This window comes from Halichoerus grypus, chromosome 4 (assembly GCF_964656455.1).
Source record: "Halichoerus grypus chromosome 4, mHalGry1.hap1.1, whole genome shotgun sequence".
Taxonomy (NCBI): domain Eukaryota; kingdom Metazoa; phylum Chordata; class Mammalia; order Carnivora; family Phocidae; genus Halichoerus; species Halichoerus grypus.
The window spans coordinates 139,461,914-139,480,870 of NC_135715.1; the positions used below are offsets into that span (position 1 = coordinate 139,461,914).

General features: G+C 35.0%; 1 protein-coding gene across 5 annotated transcripts in view; it reads left to right on the forward strand.

Annotated features, from left to right (window-relative positions):
* Window positions 1-18,957, forward strand: part of AGPS (alkylglycerone phosphate synthase) — a 187,871-nt gene that overhangs the window by 61,779 nt on the left and 107,135 nt on the right. For all 5 annotated transcript variants that reach the window (XR_013447227.1, XM_078071030.1, XM_078071027.1 and 2 more), the window contains exon 2: window positions 7,497-7,586. Coding sequence is in view for 4 of the 5 variants with exons in the window: in XM_078071027.1 (XP_077927153.1) it covers window positions 7,497-7,586 (90 nt within the window). In the remaining variant the exon portion in view is untranslated. The remainder of the gene's footprint in view (window positions 1-7,496; window positions 7,587-18,957) is intronic.

Here is an 18,957-nt window from a genome sequence, read left to right on the forward strand (position 1 = left end):
GACAGGATAGTTGTGTCTTTCCAGGCCTTTGGAATGGCAGATACCAGGCTTGTGTGAGTACATGCTTATATAACATGCCTGCCCTAGCACAAAATATTTGGAATATATACTGCTACTCGTATGAATGACTAATGGTCTGTATTTCTATTTTCAAAGAGATTATTCAAACAATAATGACTTTCCAGTTGGTAGAATTTGGTGTGTGTAAGAAAAGTTTGGCGGGTAAGGGAAGACATCCTAGGAACCTGCAGGGAGTAGTTAGTACCAAATTATTCTGCCAAGGGGTAAAGCTGGCCTTGCCTTATTTTCCCCAGTCTCCCCTTCTTTCACTGCTTCTTTGTGCCTCTGTCTATAAGATTTTTTCCCCCATAGCTATCTATTCTTTTTCCTTTCATTCATTGATTCATAGCAAGTATAATAGGATTTCGACTTTGGGGACACAATTTTTGACCCTTGAATTCAGGTTTTAAAAAGTTTCTTCAGTGAAGTGCCAGTTTCTTGTAACCTAAAAAGTTGAATCTAGGAAATTAAATATATATTTGACTTGCTGACTATTTGAAGCTGATTCATTATGAATGGATTTCTATTATTTAAAAAAAATTTGTGGGGATTGCTAAGAAATCCAACAGTGGGTTTTATAACAAACCATCATGGAATATCTATGTATATGTGAAAGAAAGAATTGTTTTTTTGGAACAGAGAGAAACTGCACTGAGATTCAAGGGCTGAGCAGCATATTTGCTTCAGGTGCAGAGTTGTGGTAATCATAATTTTTTAATTCATTGCATTTGCATAATATAATATTAATAAAACACTAATAAAATGGCATAATACTATTTAGTCAAATTAAAAATACACCCAGAAAGTAACATATTTTACTTTAAACACATGCACATATGTTCAAGAACATTAATGAATGTCCATGGAAGGGGCCAGATAGGATTAGGAATCAGAGATGGAGGAAAATAAAAATAAAAAATAAGAGAGGCCTCACATTTGTTCATAGACAAATGCCATGAACTAAAAAAAAAAAAAATAGTATTATGCTACAGATCTTACTGTTTTCTCCTTTTATGTTCGCCACTGTTTAAAAAATCTTTTCATGTTTCTGTATATATATCTGTCTTCCTCACTGCTTTTGGTTGCTGCATATTATTTCACCGAATTTGCTTAACACTTATCCATTCCTCTAGTGATGCCTCTAGCTACTCTTACGAATAATGCTCCAGGGAATAGTCCCTTATGGAACTGTGTGTGAATTCCTCCTGAATATATGCCGGGGAGTTGTATAGCTGGGTCATAGAAATGGCATTACCTATGAAAACTTAGCACATAATTGCTCTGTGGAGTAGTTTACCAGTAATGCATTTGGATTCCTCTTCTCCATGTTCTTGCTAACAACTTTCTCTGTCATAAATCTTATATTTAATCCATTTTACATTATCACACTGGAAGAAATTAGAAAGTTGATTAATAATTTATTACATGGAAGGGCCAAATTTTTATTATGGCAACTAGGGATTTAAAACTTATAATGGGGATTTTGAGGGAAGATTGAAATTCGTGTTGAAGTTTAAAGTGTTGCATGATCCTGTACAGGTTTTGCAAGGAGAAGGTACACAGTTTAGAGGGCAGGGATATTATCTTATTGAATTGTCCAGCAACCTGATCTTGTCAGGGCCCTGGAGTCCATCATATTTAGGTAGTCTAACTTGTGTAAACTATTCTCATTAGTGACCAAAGTTAATTAGTATGTCAGTGGACTAATTCTTGGTGAAAAAACACAATTATCAAACCTCCTGGTCATTTCAATTGGCTACTTTTTCTTGGGGGAAAATAAAGTGTAATTAGAAGAGTTCTTGGTAAGTTTTATATCCGGGCAAGAGGAAGTATTCTGTGATTCAGATGTTTGATGATATCAAGCCATCAAAGGCCGATGACATCTATCTATTCTAAGTCAAGTGTTTTAACAGTCTTGGCACCCTGATATTTGTAGCAGTGTTAAGTGATGATAATTTATCCATGTCTTTTATTTGTTTCTTTATTTAAGTAGGCTCCAGGCCCAGTGAGGAGCCTAGGGTGGAGCCCAATGTGGGGCTTGAACTCACCCTGAGATCAAGACCTGAGCTGAGATCTAGAGTCAGAAGCTTAACCAACTGAACCACTGAGTTGCCTCCATATCTTTTTTAAAAAAATTTTTTCTATTCTTTTTTTGTAAAGGGGCTTTCTCTTATAGTATACATAAATTATTGTACTTATAATTAAGCTGCTTAGGTTAACAAAAGGAAATTAGTTGCACTGTTAGGTTGAGGAAGTAAGCATTGTAAATAGTTTCATACAGTTTTTCTATTGAGTTTTTAGAAGTAATTTTGTAGGGACGCCTGGGTGGCTCAGTCGGTTAAGCGTCTGCGTTTGGCGCAGGTCATGATCCCACAGTCCTGGGATTGAGTCCCATGTTGGGCTCCTTGCTCAGCGGGGAGTCTGCTTCTCCCTCTGCCTGCCACTCCACCTGCTTGTGCTCGCGCCTGCACTCTCTCTCTCTCTGACAGAATAAATAAAATCTTTAAAAAAAAATAATTTTGTAGGACCTGTAGACTAGATATGATATTAAATTTATTTTAAAATGTATACATTTTAAATTAAGTTTAGAATTAGTATTCTATAGTTTTCTCCCCTCATTAGCCCCTTATATTTCTCATGGTAACTCAGCTTCAATTTTTTTTTTTAATAAAAGAAGTTAGTAGGATTATTATTTCAATTATAGGAATTTTTTTGTAGCAGATCTTTTTAGGGATATATTTGTTTATTGATAAAATCTTGGTATCTTTCTCAACACTTTTTTACTTCACTTTCATGATTTCCTTTAGGTTTTCTGGGTCTTGAGGTAATTAAGCACACAACCTGATAATAAGGATTTTTTATTTATATATATTGTACTACGTATGGGATTAATTTGAATTTATCTGATACCGAGCCTGGTTAGTTAGAATCCAGCATTGAACTTGGTTTTGGCTCACATCATGATCTCAGGGTTGTGAGATCAAGCCCTGCAGTAGACTCCATGCTGGGTGGGGAGTCTGCTGGAGATTCTCTCAACCCCCTGCCCTCTGCCCCTCCCCCCACATGTGTACTTGAGCTCTCTCTCTCAAATAAATAAATCTTAAAAAAAAAAAATCTAGCATTGAGGCTTGTTTCATACTTCAGTTTTTATTTTCTAAAATCTCTGAGATCATAGTATCTTTTTCTTATTGTTTAAACTGGAAAAGATAGATAAAAATTTGGTTTTCATCTGAACTAAGTAGTGAAGTATCTTTTATTAGAATTTTGATTATTGGAATTATATTGGAAAAGAATTTTTGTTATCACTTAGTTGAATTTTTTATTGCTAAGCCAAAATAAAATTAGGTTAAAGCATATTTTCCTTTTCCATATTTTCTAATGAAAAAATATGATTGAAATAGTAATGGTAGAAACTATGCGTTTATATCAGGATGCTTGCAATTTATTACCATTTTTAGAGGAGTAGTAGTCTATGTCTATGCAGAGACTTAAAAGTGAGTATCTCCCATTTTTAAGAAAGGGTCTCTGGGTTTCATAATAATAATGTTAGATCTAAATATTTCAGTTAAAGATTGTGCAAACAACAGCTCGGGGAAAAATGCAGAGTACTGAATATGTATATCATGGGAGAATACTGCCACCTTGTGTATACATGATGCTATGTTATGTCTCCGTTTTCTTTTGTTACGCCAGCTAATACAAAGTGCTTCTTTACCATTTGATACTATGGTTAGATAAGTAAATGTGTAAAACATTTGTTTTATTTTTTTCACTTTTCATGTAGCAAAATCAATCCAGTTTTATTTTTTCTTGGCAGGAGGAGGGGTCTTGTATTTTGAAGACATTAAATTTGGTGTAGTTAGCTCTAAGAATTGGAAAGTCTGAGGGATCAGTCTGGTTAATTGATCTCTGGGGTTAGTAGAAAATTGAATCATTTTATTTGAATCTTATGGAATGTTGATGATTCTTTGATCATTCTTCATTTTAGTGCTTGCCATGCTTTGGGATAATTATTCTGAATGCCGGAATTCATTATACTGTAGATAAAGAAAGTAAGGGCATTGGGCTTACTGACACAACCATAGTCCTTGATTTTTAAATGTCAAGTGCAGAAGAAGGACTATAATAATAAATGGAATAATGCTTTGAAAAATATTGCTGTGATGAAAGAAGGGTTCTTTTAAATCATTTTGATTACTTGAGGGCATGACTTAGTGGGTTTTGGATATTACCTCTCCCAAGACTGGGGGTTCACTTTCTTTTTTTTTTTTTTTTAAAGATTTTATTTATTTATTTGACAGAGAGAGAGAGACACAGTGAGAGAGGAAACACAAGCAGGGGGAGTGGGGAAGGGAGAAGCAGGCTTCCCGCGGAGCGGAGAGCCCGATGCGGGGCTCGATCCCAGGACCCCGGGACCACGACCTGAGCCGAAGGCAGACGCTTAACGACTGAGCCACCCAGGCGCCCCTGGGGGTTCACTTTCTGATGCTCACAACTAGCTTAGCTGTGTAATCATGAGTGCTTCTCTGGGCATAAGTTTCTTCATCTGAAAAATGAGCAGTTGAACTGGGTGATTTCTAAGGATCTTTTTAGCTTTAGAATTCTATGACTGTAAAGTTTTATTATTAACTTTTAAAATGTTAATGCTATAATGCCCTTCAGGTTACTCATTATATTCTTCTGTATAAGAAGTTATTTTGAAAGTTTAATCACATAGTTGTGTTTAACTGTCAGGAAATATATTAGTAATTTGAGGGTTATACCTTTGTACAAAGTTTAATACCAGAAACCTAGGAAATTTGCCTACTTTTTATATAATATGTGGGGTACTTGAAGATATCAGAAGATTGATTTTGGGGTAACCTAGATTTTAAATATATACTATTTTCAGCAACATAATACTGTTGGCGGGGCACAAATGGATTACAAATGTCTACATTTCAACTTCTGGGAAGGCTCCATAAGTTGGTATAAATATGGTAATGGTATATAAACAGTAATGGTTTAAATATCATAGGCAGAATTTTCTAGTTGAGATGAAAAGAGAGAAAAAGTACCTTTAGCCTATAGTTGAAAACTTGGGAATTCTTTAGACTGTTACCCAACTGAAAATTTAAGGCTAGTGATTCTTCAGAATGTAAATTTCTTCATTTTTGAGTGCACAGCAGCAGATATTTCCCGCTTCCCTTGATTTATTTTTCTTGTGCAGTGCTAAGAGTGAACACATATAATCAGGTTTCACTTTTTACTTTGAGGCCATATGGGAATAATTTTTTTTTTAATTCTAAACATATTAAGGAAAATGATTCTCATTGTTAAGCTATGTAAACATACCAAATTCAACATCTGTACTGAAATAATTTCCCAGTGCCTAGTGATTGTAATACCAAAGCAAAATGACTATGTTGGTATTTTTGCATTTATTTTGTGTGACACCAAACTTTGTTTTATAGAGTACAGACTTCATGACAAATGTTTAAATCCACTAATAAAATGCATTTCACAAATAATTTATGCCATATTATAAAACATTAAGTAAAATGTTAATTAAAATGTACATATCATCCTCATGTAAATTATGGAAATACAAAATATTAAGTAAATTATACTTCATAAAAGTGAAGAGAATTAATTATGAAAAAAGTGAAGCAGATGATAAGTTAATTGGTTTTTAGAAAATGTAATCTTAAGAAAATGGGAAGTCAGTGGTGACATTAGCCATGAGGTTTTTCTGTAGAGATTTTTCCAAAAGCTCTCTTCCAGAATCTCCCTCTACAATGAGGTAGGAATGTGAAATCAGAAGAAAACATTGGGTGATAGTTCATAACAGTCTCATTTACAAATCCAATCTCTGGATTGATACTCTTGAGATATTTTTGAACAGTTTGTTTTTGTTTAGGGACTAGAGTTTTTATTGATAGCAAACTAGTTTTAAAGAGAGCATGCCTAGTTTCTTTTTCTCAGTTTTATGTATAGGTAATGACCAGTTAACAACCTATACTTGGTTCAGTTGTGCTGTGTTAGTGTTCTACTTGTTTGAAAAGTCTTTGATTTGGATGAAGAATTATGATTGTAATAAAAAATTTGCTTGTCAGTTGACATATTGTTCTTCCTTGGGAATTATGGAGAATTAGAATGCTTTCTAATGAGTGCATCTTTGTTTATTTTGACATTTTTAAAAATTGAGATATACTTGACATGTAATTAATTTTAGGTGTACAATATAATGATTCAAGATTTGTATATATTGTGAAAAGATCACCACAGTAAGTCTAGTTTAGTTAACATCCATCACCACAAATATTTACAAATTTTTTTCTTGTGATATATTTTGAAATTTTTATGCAGCAAATGAGTTTCTGTATAGAGAAGAAGTTTTCCTCAAGTATTTTCATCATAGATTGCATAATTGAATTTGCAATAAAATTTATTGCCCAGATATACTAGGGGACCATGCTAAAACATGTAATAAATGTTGGTAGAATACTTCAGTGTGGTTGCTTATTGTGTTCTGCACAGGCCTAGACCTATCTATTCTTATGTAATATTCAAAATTAAAGAGTCTTTTTTTTTTAAGATTTTATTTACTTATTTGTCAGAGAGAGCAAGACAGAGAGAGAGCACAAGCTGGGGGAGCTGCAGTCAGAGGGAGAAGCAGGCCCCCTGCTGAGCAGGGAGCCTGATGTGGGATTCAGTCCCAGGACCCTGGGATCATGACCTGAGCTGAAGGCAGATGTTTAACCTACTGAGCCACCCAGGCATCCCATTGAGTCCCTGATTCTAATGAAAGTGATTTCTAAGACAATGAAATATTAGCATTTTAGAAATTCAAAATACCATATTGTTTTGGAATACTAAAAACTAGTGTAGTCATTAACTGTTATGTTAATATGTAGGTCAAGATAGAAATTGGTAGTTACATGGAAGTTGGAGGATTTAGAATGTTTGTAAACCCAGCTCTCAGATTTTTTATCTATTTTATTAAGTGTCTGCTACTAGGAGTGTCATTACTAGAGAACTTACTCTGTAAATTGGTCTTTTTCATCATAGCAGATAAATAATTGTGATTTTTCTAATATATGCAAAAATTTGCATCTTACTCAAATTTTATTTTAATTGCAAAATTTTTTAGGCCATCCTATAATGTAAACTAGTAACATATACAAATTGATGCATACTCTATATTTTTCTCTCGTTCCTTTTTTTTCTTTGAATGCATTAAATTTAGTTGTTGCCCTTTGTGAAGCAGGTGCTGCTCATCAGAGTGATTCTGTATTTAAAAAGATTAATACATAGACATTTTAATATATTATTTAAACTAATGTAATATTAATGGGATAAGGTCTTTTAAATGCTTGTAAAAGTTAATATCAATGATATACTCTTCAGTTATGAGATTTTAGCATAGGTCTAACATATTTTTTTATTATTACTAGGCAAGAAGTTATGAAATGGAATGGATGGGGATATAATGATTCCAAGTTCTTCTTCAATAAGAAAGGCCAAGTTGAGTTGACTGGGAAAAGGTAACTGGTTGGTTTATTCTTTTGTTCCTTTTTCCCCCACTTTCTTTCTATAAAAAATTTTAAACATAAATAACATTATTATGTTAAATAATAGACATACATAAAAATAGAGAGGGTAATATAATGACTCCTCCCTTGATTTAAAGTTATCAACATTTTGACATAATTGCTCCTTCTTTTGTCTGGTATTTTAAATTCTGGCATTGTCATGTCACTTCTAAACTTACATTTACATATGTCTCCTTTAAAAATATAAGGACCTAATATTAGCTAATCATAATAATACTATTATCATACTCCTCAAAGTAAGAGAAATTTTATATCTGATTATCCAGTCCACATTTCCCCTGATATCTAAAAAATGCCATTTTATAGGTAGTTTGTTTGAATCAGGATCCAAAAAGGCCTATAGTCATCCCACTACCTAGTCTCCATGCCATTGACTTGTTCAAAGTAGCTCCATTTTTAGGACTGGGAATTTACTTTTGGGTGTGGGTTATTATGGAAAGTGAGCAATTTTAGGTCTTTGTGAATATAAATAGTATTTTAATTTTTAAAAAGATTTTATTTATTTATTTGACAGAGAAAGAGAGAGCCAGAGAGCACAAGCAGGGGGGTTGGGTGGGTGGTAGAGTGAGAGGGAGAAGCAGGCTCCCTGCTGAGCAGGGAGCCCAGGGCTTGATCCCATGCCCCTGCGATCATGACTTGGGCCTAAGGCAGACCCTTAACTGATTGAGCCACCCAGGCGCCCCATGAATGGTATTTTTAAAATTAGTTTTCTGAGATACATTAGGGAAGAAGTGATGAAGAAAGAACAATCATTTGTGTGGTAACTTTCAAATTTCTGAAATATTTTTGGTAACGTGTGGATAAGAATTCTAAAGAATATTTGTATTGTTACTATTCCAGATGCAGACAGAATTGTAAAGTAAGTTCTTAGTTGATTTTAAGAACTGACCCTACTGGGGTGCCTGGGTGGCTCAGTTGTTAAGCATCTGCCTTCGGCTCAGGTCATGATCCCAGGGTCCTGGGATCGAGCCCCGTATTGGGCTCCCTGCTCGACGGGAGGCCTGCTTCTCCCTCTCCCTCTCCCCCTGCTTGTGCTGTCTCTCTCTCTGTCAAATAAATAAATAAAATCTTAAAAAAAAAGTACGGACCCTACCAAAGTTGGTGTTTTGGGTGGTTTGTGTATTGAATTTTTTTTTTTTTTTAAAGATTTTATTTATTTATTTGACAGAGAGAGAGAGCGAGAGAGGGAACACAAGCAGGGGGAGTGGGAGAGGGAGAAGCAGGCTTCCCGCGGAGCAGGGAGCCCGATGCGGGGCTCGATCTCAGGACCCTGGGATCATGACCTGAGCCGAAGGCAGACGCTTAACGACTGAGCCACCCAGGCGCCCCTGTGTATTGAATTTTGATACAACTTTTGAAAGGACAGTGAGTACAAACACATAAGATTTGAATGCTGGGTCTATAAATTAAAAATTGAGAGTAGGTAAAAAATTGGATCAGATATATTGGGGCGCCTGAGTGGCTCAGTCATTAAGCGTCTGCCTTCGGCTCAGGTCATGATCCCAGGGTCCTGCGATCGAGCCCTGCGTCGGGCTCCCTGCTCCGCGGGAGGCCTGCTGCTCCCTCTCCCACTCCCCCTGCTTGTGTTCCCTCTCTCGTTGTCTCTCTGTCAAATAAATAAATAAAATCTTAAAAAAAAAAAAGAAAAATTGGATCAGATATATTTCGAATCTGTTCCGGTATTGTGCTTTGACTTAATATCTATTGGGCATTAATATGCTTAGGTTAATATTTTTGGTATGTGATTATATTGAAATATCAGCGAGAAAAGTTTTATTCCTTTGGAGAAATTCTCTTTGCAACATAATCATTCCAGTTTTCTGATTTAAACATACTTTGTACCTGAAACAAAACCTCAGGAGTAGTAATTAGAAACTAATTTTAATAAAGGTATGAAATGTACATTTGACACTTGCTTTTTAATAGGAAAAACAAATATCTGTATTCTTATTACCATTTTTAAGTGTGACTGGGCAGCATGTTGGTGGAGGCTTAGTTGAGAAATTGTGTAATTCAGGTAGAAGGGATTTCTGGTTAAAATTAAATTTACCAGTGTTCTAAATGTTGAGTGTTTTGTGTTTTAAATGGAATAATGTCTAATATGGTAGAAACTTATGTATGTAAAAACTGGCTTTGCAAACTCTCCTGGGGGAAAAAAGTAAATCTTCTGAACTTAGAAAATCAACTTCCTCTCCTCTCAGACGCTCTTCATTTCTTTCTCTCTTCGGACCTTGAAAGTATGGCATCTTTATTTTATGGGAGGGGGGCAAATTGTCACTTGTGCACAGTGCCACTGAAAGTATTAGACACCTACTGACTTGTGTAGAGCACTGTCGGCTATTTAGTAGTTTGTGTTGGAAGTCTATGTGTGCGAAATGAATGATCTGTCACAGAAAATATCACAAGTAATTATATTTTACTCGTGCCATGGGTTCGGAATCTGGTTCCTATTTGAGGTGTTCTGGCACTTGATTTGTCATTTTTCACAGAGGATCAGGCTGTAGAGTTCTGACACATGTACCACACTCATGATATACTCATGAAAAACATTAGAACCCCGGTATATTCATTTATGTTTAGATTATTCCTTTTTCCGTGGATAGAGCACTTGTTAATGCCCTTCATGATATTAAGATATATAGAATATAAAATATAAAATATATTGTTCGGAGAGCATAGGTTCAGAGTAAAGGGGATTCAGTGGTCTTAAGAGAGACTTTTATCTAGGTTGTAATAGAACCAAAGAATGTATTTGTTTGGCTTCTGACTTTGGAAGATTGCTGCTGCTGCCACTCTAACCAGAATTAGTTCCTTAAAGCCTTCATTTCTTTGCATTAACCCCTGAATCAGGTCCAGTGGGAGAAAAGGGAAGAGCATGGGGTGCATCTGACTGGCAGAGCCTACAAGGGAGACCTGTAAAGCGATGTTGGGCACGTTTGCTTTAGTGGAAGGTAGCCTTGGCTTCTCACTAAGACTCATCTAGAGGGCAATTCTCCAAATACAGAAATGGAACTTAAATGCTCTAGGATTAAATATATACTACATAAACTATTTAATAACTAAAACCAATAATTAAGTAATATTCAGTTCCCATTTTAGTGCTTCCAGAAGTACCATTACCTTGTTATAGACAGGATAATAAACTGGATTGAATTGGATCATAGCTTTCTGTAAATTTAGTCTAGCCTCCTAGGGATAATGGTTGAATTAGTAGGTTTCTCTGGTTTTTATCAGAAAACATTTAAACATTCTTTAAGATAATAATACCTATTATTTAATTGAGTGCCTACTGAATTATCTTAAAATAACCCTAAGATGGGTAGTGGTATTTTCTTAAAAAGAATTAAGAGATTGAGGGTGAGAGAGGTTAAATAGCTTATTTGAGGTCACTTGCTCAGCAGGAAATTGGGATTAAAACCCAAGTGTTTTTAAGCTTTGTTCTTGTGCTGTTTCTATTGTACTGTTCTTCTGCAGATAACCATATTCATCTATTGTATTGATCTGTTTTCTCTCCAGACTCTGAGAGCACTTTATAGTAGCCTTCTACCTGCTATACACTAGCACGGTAGAAAAATTGTAAAAAATTACCCTGTGACAGAAATTCCTGTTTTTCCAGTGAAAGGCACAGTGCGAAAGCAAAAGAAGGTTGTGATATTCTTTTTTTAAAATTTTTTTTAAAGATTTTATTTATTCATTTGAGACACAGAGATAGAGAGATAGAGAGCGTGAGCGGGCGGAGAGGCAGAGGGAGAGGGAGAAGCAGGCCCCCCGCTGAGCCAGGAGCCCGATGTGGGGCTCGATCCCAGGACCCTGGGACCACGACCTGAGCTGAAGGCAGACACCCAACCATCTGAGCCACCCAGGCGCCCCTAGGTTGTGATATTCTTAAAAGAGAAAATGGAATTTATGACTAGAAAGGATGAGTTACAAGAATACACTGATTAGGCTGAACAGTACTAATTCACCCCCCCATTTTTTTTAAAGATTTTATTTATTTATTTATAAGAGAGAGAGACAATGAGAGAGGGAATATGAGCAGGGGGAGAGGGAGAAGCAGGCCTCCCGTCGAGCAGGGAGCCCAATACGGGGCTCGATCCCAGGACTCTGGGATCATGACCTGAGCCGAAGGCAGATGCTTAACAACTGAGCCACCCAGGCGCCCCATTAATTCACCCTTTTGTATTAATAATATTAGACTGTGAGGACAGTTTTTGAAATTCTTTGTAAAGACTTTTTATTCTGGCATTGTAGTGGACTGAACAAATTACATATCTTTTGTTCTCTATAACTGCATAGAAAACATGAGTAAGATATCCTAAGAAAGATATAAAACAGAGCTGGGAAGAAAGGGGAGTTCTTAGGTGCCAGCAACCAAGGGTGAGTTTCAATGAAAATTTATAGGGGTTCCCTTATTTCTGATCCAAAGACATTGAAAAGGTAAGAAATTTTTATAAGCAAATGTGTTTGATTGTGTATATTTTTGGGAGGGTAACATTGACATTTCAAACCCAGCCACTAAATTAGTATATGTGCTGCCGAAGCAAGCACTCCAGCCATTAAATTAGAAGCAATTATTATAAACTGTTAGAGATCTTTGGGAAAAATCTGAAGCTTTTTCCTGAACACAGTCTTCTGAACATATTTACAGTTTGTCAGGTTATAAATCCTTAGGTTTATTATCTTGCCATTCTTACTCCTTCTAGATAATAGATGAATTGAGTCCTCCTGGGTTTAAACAGCAAAAGGCAATACTTCAGAGCTAATGCTACACATTTCTACAAACTAAAATTTTAGAAAAGTGTCATTATTCATTGACTTTAAAGGTATTAAACATTAATTGGTGCTTACAAAGCACAAGTTAGTGTTTAAATGGAGAGAATTTGTTTTGGTTTGTTGTACTTTATATTTTCAGTGGCAAATTTTTCATTAAAGTTTTATCTGATTATAAAAAGATTTTTAAATTGCTTAGCAATTATTATGGAACTCACTCTGAGGATAGATTGTTGTATCTATAGATGGTTTTGCTGCCACTGTGCACTGCTGCAGAGTGAGAGTACTTTGTCTTTAGTCACAGTTCATACTGATGTGCACTTCTTTCTTATATATTTATATTCACAGAAATTTCTTTCCACACAGTGATTTCTTTGGTTTTGAGTGCTTCCCCTATTTCTATATCTTCTACAATATAGTTTAATTCTGTTCTGAGGGAATGTGATAAGTTGATCTCACCTTATATTTTACATGTGAACCATTTCTTAATTCTCAAATTCTCAAACTCATCTTCAATTGTGATTAAAGATCCATTTCTGTTTCAATAATTGATATAGGTACCTGGCTTTCCTCTTACCACATTTCTGGCAAAAGTTGCATGTTTCTTGCCCATATATTCATCCTACCAATCAAGTGTCTTTGTAGCTTTGACTAAACTAGGTTGTAAATTAATTTTCCTTCCTTCCTTCCTTCCTTCCTCCCTCCCTCCCTCCCTCTCTCTCTCTCTTTCAGGTTGTTTCTTAACAGTTATAATACCAATTCTTCGTGTCCTGCAATACTCAGTGCAGTCTCATGAGTGTTAAATGCTTGTTTATAGTTTTGAATGTAAACCTAAATTATTTTAGTGTAATGTAATAATCAAGTTATTACATGGCTCTTTCTTAAATTAAAAACCTCTAATTCCTTTAACTTTTCTTATAATGTTTCTTTTCAGTCAATTTACTTCTTTGACTTCAAAGTTTTCATTTTCACTTCATGATATTTTGTGAGATTTTTAGAACCCTTGGCAGTATGCTAGGCTTTATGATTATTAAGTCAGGCTTCCTTTACTGTTTTTCAAATCCCAAGGCATTAGATGCAAGAAAAAGTACAGTTGGAAGGTTTACATTCTGACATGATTTTTTGAACTGTATGTTTTGTGCAGGAATTATAGATAATGGAGCACAGTCTTTTTTTTTTTTAAAGAAACATAGTTTTTCTTTTTTCTTCTTAAAGATTTTATTTATTAGAGAGAGCACGCTAGTGCGCACACACCTTTGGGGGTGGGGCAGAGGGAGAGGGAGAAGCAGGCTCCCTGCTGAGCAGGGAGCCTGACTCAGGGCTCAATCCCAGGACCCCGAGATCATGACCTGAGCTGAAGGCAGACGCTTAACAAGTGAGCCACCCAGGCACCCCAATCAGGGAGCAAAGTCTTAAATCAAATATTCTGCACACAAGATACTTCTTCAGAGTCTGAAATACTGTGCATTCAGATATGAAAATGTATTGTGTTTGTCTTAATGGTAGAATGTAATTTTAAATTTTACACATGGCAGAAACACCAACTCTGTATCTATTAATTCAAGTATCTTGAAAGTGGTCACTTTTTTATTTTATGGATAAAGTTATTTGTGAATTAAGGGATTCACAAAGGTCTGAGTATGATTCTGTCATGAATATCAAAGGTCTAATATATTTTATGGAGACCCAGATTAATTGTACACTTAACGTATAAAGACCCAGTATTAAAACCTAATAGTTCCAAACAGGGTTTTAGAGGGGAGGGGGTGGGGGGGTTGGTTAGCCCGGTGATGGGTATTAAGGAGGGCACGTACTGCATGGAGCACTGGGTGTTATACGAAAACAATGGATCGTGGATCACTACATCAAAAACTAATGATGTATTGTATGGTGACTAACATAACATAATAAAATTAAAATAAATAAATAAATAAATAAAACCTAATAGTTCCAAATTGGTCTTTTTGTAGGACATTACTAACACACAATTGCATATCTGTTAGTAAATTCCAGAATTTGTACTTTTACCTCAGTTGAAATGAAGAAGATTTTATATGCTGAATGACTATCTGTAGTTGTTTTAGCTATGAGTCCCATACTGTTTCATTTCAATTTTTTTAGATTTATGAAAAAGGTATTATAATATAGTACTTCAAACATACCATTTCAGTTTGATTTTTAGCACTTGTGATTTTTTAACATGAAGAAACTTGTTTGATTAAAACATGCGTTCTTCATGTTTTTTTCCTTTCCACTGTCATTTTTGTTTTGTTAATGTTTATGTAAAGACTGATTTGACAACTTTAGATAGGATTTTTGTTGTATAATTTGAAGTTAACATGAGGAGTGACACCCACTCAACCCTTGCTGTGTAACTGTTAAAATTACATGATAAAATGAGTGCTTTTTGTCACTTCCAATTAAACATTCCTTTAGATGGGGCTTAATACCAGCTTTTTAAATACTGAATTCTGCATTATTATAAACATATATTTAATTTTGGTAAAGAGTTTATATATTACCCCCTGGCTTTTTAAAATTTCTATCTTTGTTGGGGCGCCTGGGTGGCTCAGTTGGTTAAGCGACTGCCTTCGGCTCAGGTCATGATCCTGGAGTCCCTGGATCGAGTCCCGCATCGGGCTCCCTGCTCGGCAGGGAGTCTGCTTCTCCCTCTGACCCTCCCCCCTCTCATGTGCTCTCTCTCATTCTCTCTCTCTCTCAAATAAATAAATAAAATCTTTAAAAAAAATAAAAATAAAAATAAAATTTCTATCTTTGTGAAATCAAAGTAATCTTTTCAGGCTAGTTTTGCTTTGCCAGTTCTCAAGCTCTGATGAAATGAGTGGGAAATAACCTTGAGCAAACATTATACTTTGAACTTTTTTTTTTTTTTTTTTAAAGATTTTATTTATTTATTTGACAGAGAGAGACACAGTGAGAGAGGGAACACAAGCAGGGGGAGTGGGAGAGGGAGAAGCAGGCTTCCCGCGGAGCAGGGAGCCCGATGCGGGGCTCGATCCCAGGACCCCGGGATCACGACCTGAGCTGAAGGCAGACGCTTAACGACTGAGCCACCCAGGCGCCCCTATACTTTGAACTTTTTAAATAACTTGCCTCACATAGATGTTAAGACCAATTTATTGTTTATTCTGATTTGTTGTCAGTATTAGTTTAATTATTATTATTTTTTAAATTGTTTTTTGATCTGGAATGGATAGTGACTACTAGAGTACTTCTTCTTTTCTCCATTTAAACACACACACACACGCACACACACACACACAGGAAATAAAGATTGCTATAGGGCCATTTAAACTATCATCTTGGAAAAAATTAATTTTGATGTTACTTCATATCAGATACAGAGATCAATTCCAGATAGATTGTAGACCTAAATGTATAAGCTAAAACTGTAAAATTGCTGGGAGAATATACAGAATGTCTTTCTGAATTTGAGGTTGTCAAAAAGCAGAGAACAAAATGTGTTAACTTTTATAAAGGAAGAAAATGAATCAGATAATATTAAAATATACAACTCCTTTTCATCAAAAGACTCCCTTAAGAGAATGAAAGACAAGTCATAAAGCAAGAGAAAATATTTAATACGTACATCCTTGATTTCAGAATATATAAATAATTCTTATACATCGATGAGAAAACAATAGTAACCCAATAGGAAAATGAGCAAAAGATGAACTGGCAGTGAAAACAGAATATCCGAATGGACAATAGATACATGAATAGAAACTCAAACCCATACGTAACCAATGAAATTCAAATTAAAATGGTTAAGAGATTACCAGTAGAATGTTTCGCATTAAAAAGAACTATAGCACCAAGTGTGGGAAGGATGTGGAATTAAGTCCATATATCATTGTTAGTGGTAAACATATTGGAAAACTTATCTACCAATACCTACTAAAGTTGAACATATGCATAGACGATGGCCTGGAAATTCCACTCTAGTTATATACCTGTCAGAAAAATGTGATACATTCTTCAGAAAACAAGTTCAAGAATGTCCCTGCATGCACCAAAAACTAAATAACACTATTGTCTATCAACAGTACAGTGGATAAAGAAACTGTGCTATACTCACACAGTGGAATTAAGCCATTGAAATGAATGAATGTTAACAACATGTATCAACATAGATGAATCTCACAAATATAATATTTGAGCAAAAGAGGGCTAACACAAAAGAGTACAGTTCATATGATTTCATTTATATAAAGCTCAAAAACAGTCAGAATTACTCTGTAATGTTAACAGGATAGTGGTTCTTTTGGTGTGAGGGAACGTGGTATGCCTGGAAAGGGCATGGAGGGGAGTGTTTCTTGGGTAGTGGTAAGTATTCTATTTCTGGATCTGAATGCTGATTACGTGGGAGGTTTACTTTGTAAAAATTCAGCTCTAAACTTGTCTATATTTTTTAATGTATATCGTACTTCAATATTTTATAAGTAAAATATTTATAAAATCAAATAAAAATAAAGCAACTATAATATAGTTTTATTTGGCTGTCCCATCATCATTTTGTTGGGGGAGTAGAGAAGTTGCAAGAACATTATAGTGAAAAAATTTACTGAATATAGGTACAATGATTTTATAAATAATCATTCATAAAGAATTTTAGAATAATGATCTCACTTGGAATGGTGGTACGGGAAGAATCAGACTAAGGGCAGCATCGTATAGTGGTTAAAAACAGAGACTGAAGCCTTATTTATGACCTGGTTCAGATCCTGTTTTGTAACTTACTAGCTATGTGACCTTGATTAAGTTACTTAACTTACTTAACATCTTAAGTTAATTTCTGTGCTTTACCTTCCTCATCTATAAAATAGGGATAATAGCACCAACCTCATAACATTATTTTAAGTTAATATACATAAAACACTTAGAACAATGCCTGGCACATGAAAATGCTATATGTGTTTATTTAAGTGAAAAGTTTAAAGTACTGTTTTAAAATACACATTTTAAAATGTTGTTTTGGTCTTTTCAGAGAGCTATTATATTAGTGCTGTTATAACACATTGGATCATTATTGTTTGCATATCAGCCTTCTTCACTATAAGATACTTATTTTATCTCTTTATTTTTAGCACTTATTGCTATTTAATATTTTGCCACCTCTGGCAAGTATTTCCAAAACTGAAAAGCTGGATTTCTAAGTACTTGAGTTTTCTGCATCAGTCTTCTCATATATATATACACACACACATGCACACACACATATATGTTTATATAAATAAATAAAATAAATGAATAAAATTTAGGATTTCTTGTGTATATAAAATAATGTTCATATTTCATATAAACTATTCAAGGATTGGGATGGAAAATATAGGAAACATAATCAGAGTAGCAAATCTAGTTTTTTCCGTACTCTTCCTATTCTATAGAGCTCTTTTGTGTGTTTTAAATTTCTTGTACAACTTCGTGTAAAATCTAAGTACCTTGCAAATCTATAGGTTTATTTACTATTCCGTGTTCTTTTTTTTTTTTTTTTTTAAAGATTTTATTTATTTATTTGACAGAGAGAGACACAGCGAGAGAGGGAACACAAGCAGGGGAAGTGGGAGAGGGAGAAGCAGGCTTCCCGCGGAGCAGGGAGCCCGATGCGGGGCTCGATCCCAGGACCCTGGGATCATGACCTGAGCCGAAGGCAGACGCTTAACGACCGAGCCACCCAGGCGCCCCCCGTGTTCTTTTTATAGTTGTCATATCATAAACTCTGTGACACAGTGATAGAATTTTGTTTTTGTTTTTTTGCTATTTTTTATATTTGTTATTTTAATTCAATTAATTAACATATAATGTATTATTGGTTTCAGAGGTACAGGTCTGTGATTCATCAGTCTTATATATATAATACCCAGTGCTCATTACATCACATGCCCTTCTTAATGTCCATCACCCAGTTACCCCTCCCTCTGCCCTCCCCCCCCCTCAACAAACCTCAGTTTATTTCCTATGATTGAGTCTCTTATGGTTTATCTCCTTCTCTGGTTTCATTTTGTTTTATTTTTTCCTCTCTTCCCCTATGGTCCTCTGTTTTATTTCTTAAATTCCACATATGAATGAGATCATATAATTGTCTTTCTCTGATTGACTTGTTTCGCTTAGCATAATACCCTCTAGTTCCATGATAGAATTTTTAAAAGTCATAAATATTGGAAAGAAATTAAGAAAAAATAGTCATTTATATTTACCCACATATTTACTCTTTCTGTTATTATTTATTCTGCTTGAAGATTTCAGTTTATATTAAGTGTTGTATTTCCCTTCAGCCTATAGAAATCACTTTAGCATTTCTTGTAGTGTAGGTCTGCTGGCACCAGGTTCTCTCAGTTTTCATCTGAAAATGTCTTAGTTAACTTTTAGTTTTGAAGTATATTTTCACCAGATACAGAATTCTAGGTTGACATTCTTTTTCTTCCAGCACTTTAAAAATGTTGTTCAGTTTTTTCCTGGGCTTCACTGTTTCTGATGAGAAGCTGGTCATAATTTTTATTGTTATTACATT